The following is a 3,702-nucleotide window of genomic DNA, read 5'->3' as shown; positions in this document are numbered from 1 at the left end:
GCAAATAACACGCCTTCCTGCAATGCCATAGATTCAGCCATTAAAGGATCATTCACTCCCTGGAAAGGTTTGCTCCAAACTCCGAGCAATGAGGAGGACCATACCACCCGACCCACACCAACCTTAATCTCATCATCAAGGTTTAGAGGGTTTTTCGTCTGTGCGAGGTGAAATACCACGTGGACGAGAGGGCGACGTACGATTGTTGGAATAGTAACGGACGAAGAAACGCTCCGTACTTTTCCCCACACAAATCCACATCCAATTTCCGAGAGGTGGTCGTTCTCTTCTATATACCGAGACGGATTGGAAGAGATCTGTCGTATACTCATAAATACAGTACATCTTGCGGCACATCGGCAATACAGACAAGATATAGAGAGACACACGGCGATTAACGATCTTTGTGCTGCACCTGCACGTGGAATCGTATCGAAACGGATCGAACGCTTTTGTCGGCGCTTTCATATTCTTGTTCCTCACTTGCAGTTGGAGAGCTCGATCGTATAGTAGCTATGTCGTGGTCTTCCCCGGAAAGCATGCTCTTCGTCGGAGCATCGGCCGTTGCCAGCGCTGCTCTAGCCTGGGCAACGTGGACGTTGCTCGACGAGTTCAAGTACGACAAACGCCCTTCGGAAACAAACTACAACGAACTCATCGGCGTCAAGCCCCTGGACGCCACCGGCAGCCTCAGGACCTTGGATGCTACCACGACCGACCCCGTCATCGGCCGCGACGACGAGATTGACCGCGTCGTCTGCATCCTCTGCCGGCGCACGAAGAACTGCGCCGCGCTCGTCGGCGCCGCGGGGGTCGGCAAGACGGCCATCGTTGAGGGCCTCGCACAGCGCATCGCGGCCGGGAACGTCCCCGAGACGCTTGTCGGCGCACGCATAGTGGAGGTTGACATGGGGGCCATGATGGCCGGGACGCACTGGCGCGGCATGTTTGAGCAGCGCATCAAAGACGCCATCAAGGAGGCAGAGGAGGCGGAAGGCAAGGTCATCTTGTTCATCGACGAGATGCACATGGTCGTTGGCGCCGGCGGGCACAAGGGAGGCCCCATAGACGCCGCCAACATCCTCAAGCCGGCACTGGCCCGCGGCCGCATCCGTTGCGTGGGCGCCACGACCTCCGAAGAGTATCAAAAATATGTTCAGACAGATGCCGCACTTGAGCGGCGGTTCCAGAAGGTTGTCGTCGAGGAGCCAAGTGTGCATGCAACCGTTGCCATCCTGCGAGGGCTGAAGCCAAGGTACCAAGAACACCATGGCCTGAAAATCCAGGACGATGCTCTTGTAGCCGCTGCACATCTCGCTGCCCGCTACATTACTGGTACCTATACATACATACTTCAAGAATTCAGTTTACTCTTAGAGTATCACTTAATTATACCCCCTCCGTATACAGAAATACTCTGATAAAGAGACTCAGAGAGTACTATATACTCCCACCATTTCTTTTTAGTCTGCATATAAGATATAATCAAAGTCAACTTTATTAACTTTGACTATGTTTATAGAAAAGAATATCAAGATTCACAATATGAAATCAATACTCTTAGATGCATTATGAAATTGATTTTCATACCATATAGGTTTAGTATTGTAGATGTTGATATTTTGTTTTTACAAAGTTGGTCAAACTTTATAAAGTTTGACTTTGACCAAATCTTATATGCGGACTAAAAAGAAACGGGGAGAGTATATGATTGTTTATGTTGAAGATAATTGATGTATCTGATCATTGCCAGGCCGCAAATTCCCTGATAAAGCAATTGATCTTATGGATGAGGCATGCGCTACAATAAAGATGCACGCCGACAAACAAACGACCCTGGAAATTGTTGTTGGCCCTGGACATGTAGCACGGGTAAGTCCTAATCATATCCGTGAATAATTAATTCCCATATGTAATTTGTTTTCGGGGAATTCCTGTATGTTTTCAATGTGTTGTGTTCCTCACATCTAAAATTCATTTGAAGGTTGTGAGCCGATGGACTAAAATCCCTCTCGCTACACTTGACCAAGAGGAGAACGAGAAGTTGATCCACCTTGCGAAAAAATTGCATGAGCGTGTTATTGGCCAGGATGAAGCTGTTAATTTGGTTGCGCAAGCAGTCCTACGTTCTAGGCTCGGATTTGGACAAATCGGACAACCAATAAGTGCATTCCTCTTTTTGGGCCCGATTGGCGTCGGAAAGACAGAACTTGCTAAAGCCCTCGCTGAGAAGATATTTGACAACGAGGAGGCATTGATTCGCTTTGATATGTCGGAATATGCTGATAGTGGATCTGTGTCACGTCTCACCGGAGGATCTCGAAGGTTTGATTCTTAAACTTGATATACACTTTTTGTTTCTAGGCACACACATATCTCAAATAACAAAATTTGATTTTCTAAAGCTATGAAGAATATGGACAACTCACCGAGAAAGTCAAGAGGCTCCCATATAGTGTTATCCTTTTCGACCAAGTGGATAAAGCAAATGCCTCGGTATTCAAGGTTTTTCACCAGCTGCTCGACGATGCTATGTTGACCGATGGCAAAGGGCAAGTTGTAGATTTCAAGAACACTATCGTCATTATGACCTCAAATATAGGAGCAGAGCACCTACCGTCGAGAATTATGGGCGAAAATACAATCAAATCTGGAAGAGATCTCCTCATGAATCAGGTTTGTGAATCCCAACTATTCTTGTAACGTCCTCGATTGGCAAGTCAATGATCATCTTATATACACTTGTTCATGCAGGTCAAGAAGCGCTTCAAGCCTGAACTTATCAATAGACTAAATAAGGTTGTGATATTCGAGCCACTTTCACACGATGAATTGAGGAAGATTGTGAAAATCCAGATAAATAATGTCATTTCGACAGTAGCTTCCAAGGGTGTCGCTGTACATGCAACTGATGCGGCCCTAGACGTCATCCTGTCAGAATCACATGACCCGGTGAGTATATATACAGTAGCTTTTTTTCATAACCATCACAAGATGTCGATCCATTGTCCAGTTTTTAACGCTTCAACGCCCGTAGGTGGACGGCGCAAGGCCCATTAGAAGGTGGGTGCAGAATCACGTGACCACGATTCTCTCGGACATGCTGGTCGACGGAGAAGCCTGTGCTGGCTCGACAATCTCCATCGATGCTGCCGCTGACGATAAGAGGGGGCTAACGTTCCAAGTGCTGAAGAAGCAGCAGGAGTTGGCAGATCAATGAGATGATTTTGGCCGTTGTCACTCACATGATAGATAAAGGAAGATGCATGCTTACATAATGCATAGGCATGTAATGTACACAGAGGTGATCATATCTTGTAGTAAAGGGTTAATGAATGTAACGACAAGTGCGTACGGGTGTTTGTTGTTTCTTTGTTTAATTGTTTTTTCTTCTTTAACTTTCAATATGTATATAAAGAAGTTACTATTTCTTTTCACAAAAAATATGGATTTTTCTGGAATTTCTCAGCAGAGCGCACACCGGGTGGAGCACTCCAAGTATAATTAAAACTTGTAACTTAAGGACAATGTCAGTTTCAACACTAAGATGTAAGGATTATTACAAATTAGAATCCAGGCGCACAACTTTTACACACTAAATTCTTTTCAGCAAAATAATGACTCGTCGAGCACAAACCATAGTACTCAGATAAGATCAGCGGCCCGGGAACAAACATAAATATTGATTCCTCTTTTTCACAC

The 3,702-nt window shown here is 45.7% G+C and overlaps 1 protein-coding gene across 1 annotated transcript; it reads left to right on the top strand.

Moving 5' to 3' along the window:
• The first annotated feature begins 515 nt into the window (after nucleotides 1-515).
• Nucleotides 516-3,220, top strand: LOC119289838 (chaperone protein ClpB1-like). The gene is made up of 6 exons (XM_037569045.1): nucleotides 516-1,335; nucleotides 1,754-1,872; nucleotides 1,985-2,325; nucleotides 2,406-2,676; nucleotides 2,755-2,952; nucleotides 3,038-3,220. The coding sequence occupies exons 1-6, from the start codon at nucleotides 516-518 to the stop codon at nucleotides 3,218-3,220; spliced, it is 1,932 nt and encodes a 643-aa protein (XP_037424942.1).
• Nucleotides 3,221-3,702: the final 482 nt, after the last annotated feature.

Source organism: Triticum dicoccoides, chromosome 4A (genome assembly GCF_002162155.2).
Source record: "Triticum dicoccoides isolate Atlit2015 ecotype Zavitan chromosome 4A, WEW_v2.0, whole genome shotgun sequence".
Lineage (NCBI taxonomy): Eukaryota > Viridiplantae > Streptophyta > Magnoliopsida > Poales > Poaceae > Triticum > Triticum dicoccoides.
This window is presented reverse-complemented; position numbering and strand designations above follow the sequence as displayed.

Bases quoted from the DNA above. Each gene is read 5' to 3' on its own strand.
- LOC119289838 (XM_037569045.1), top strand. From the start codon at position 516: ATGTCGTGGTCTTCCCCGGAAAGCATGCTCTTCGTCGGAGCATCGGCC. The intron at 1,336-1,753 runs GTACCTATACAT...GATCATTGCCAG, and splicing joins CGCTGCCCGCTACATTACTG to GCCGCAAATTCCCTGATAAA. The intron at 2,677-2,754 runs GTTTGTGAATCC...TTGTTCATGCAG, and splicing joins GAGATCTCCTCATGAATCAG to GTCAAGAAGCGCTTCAAGCC.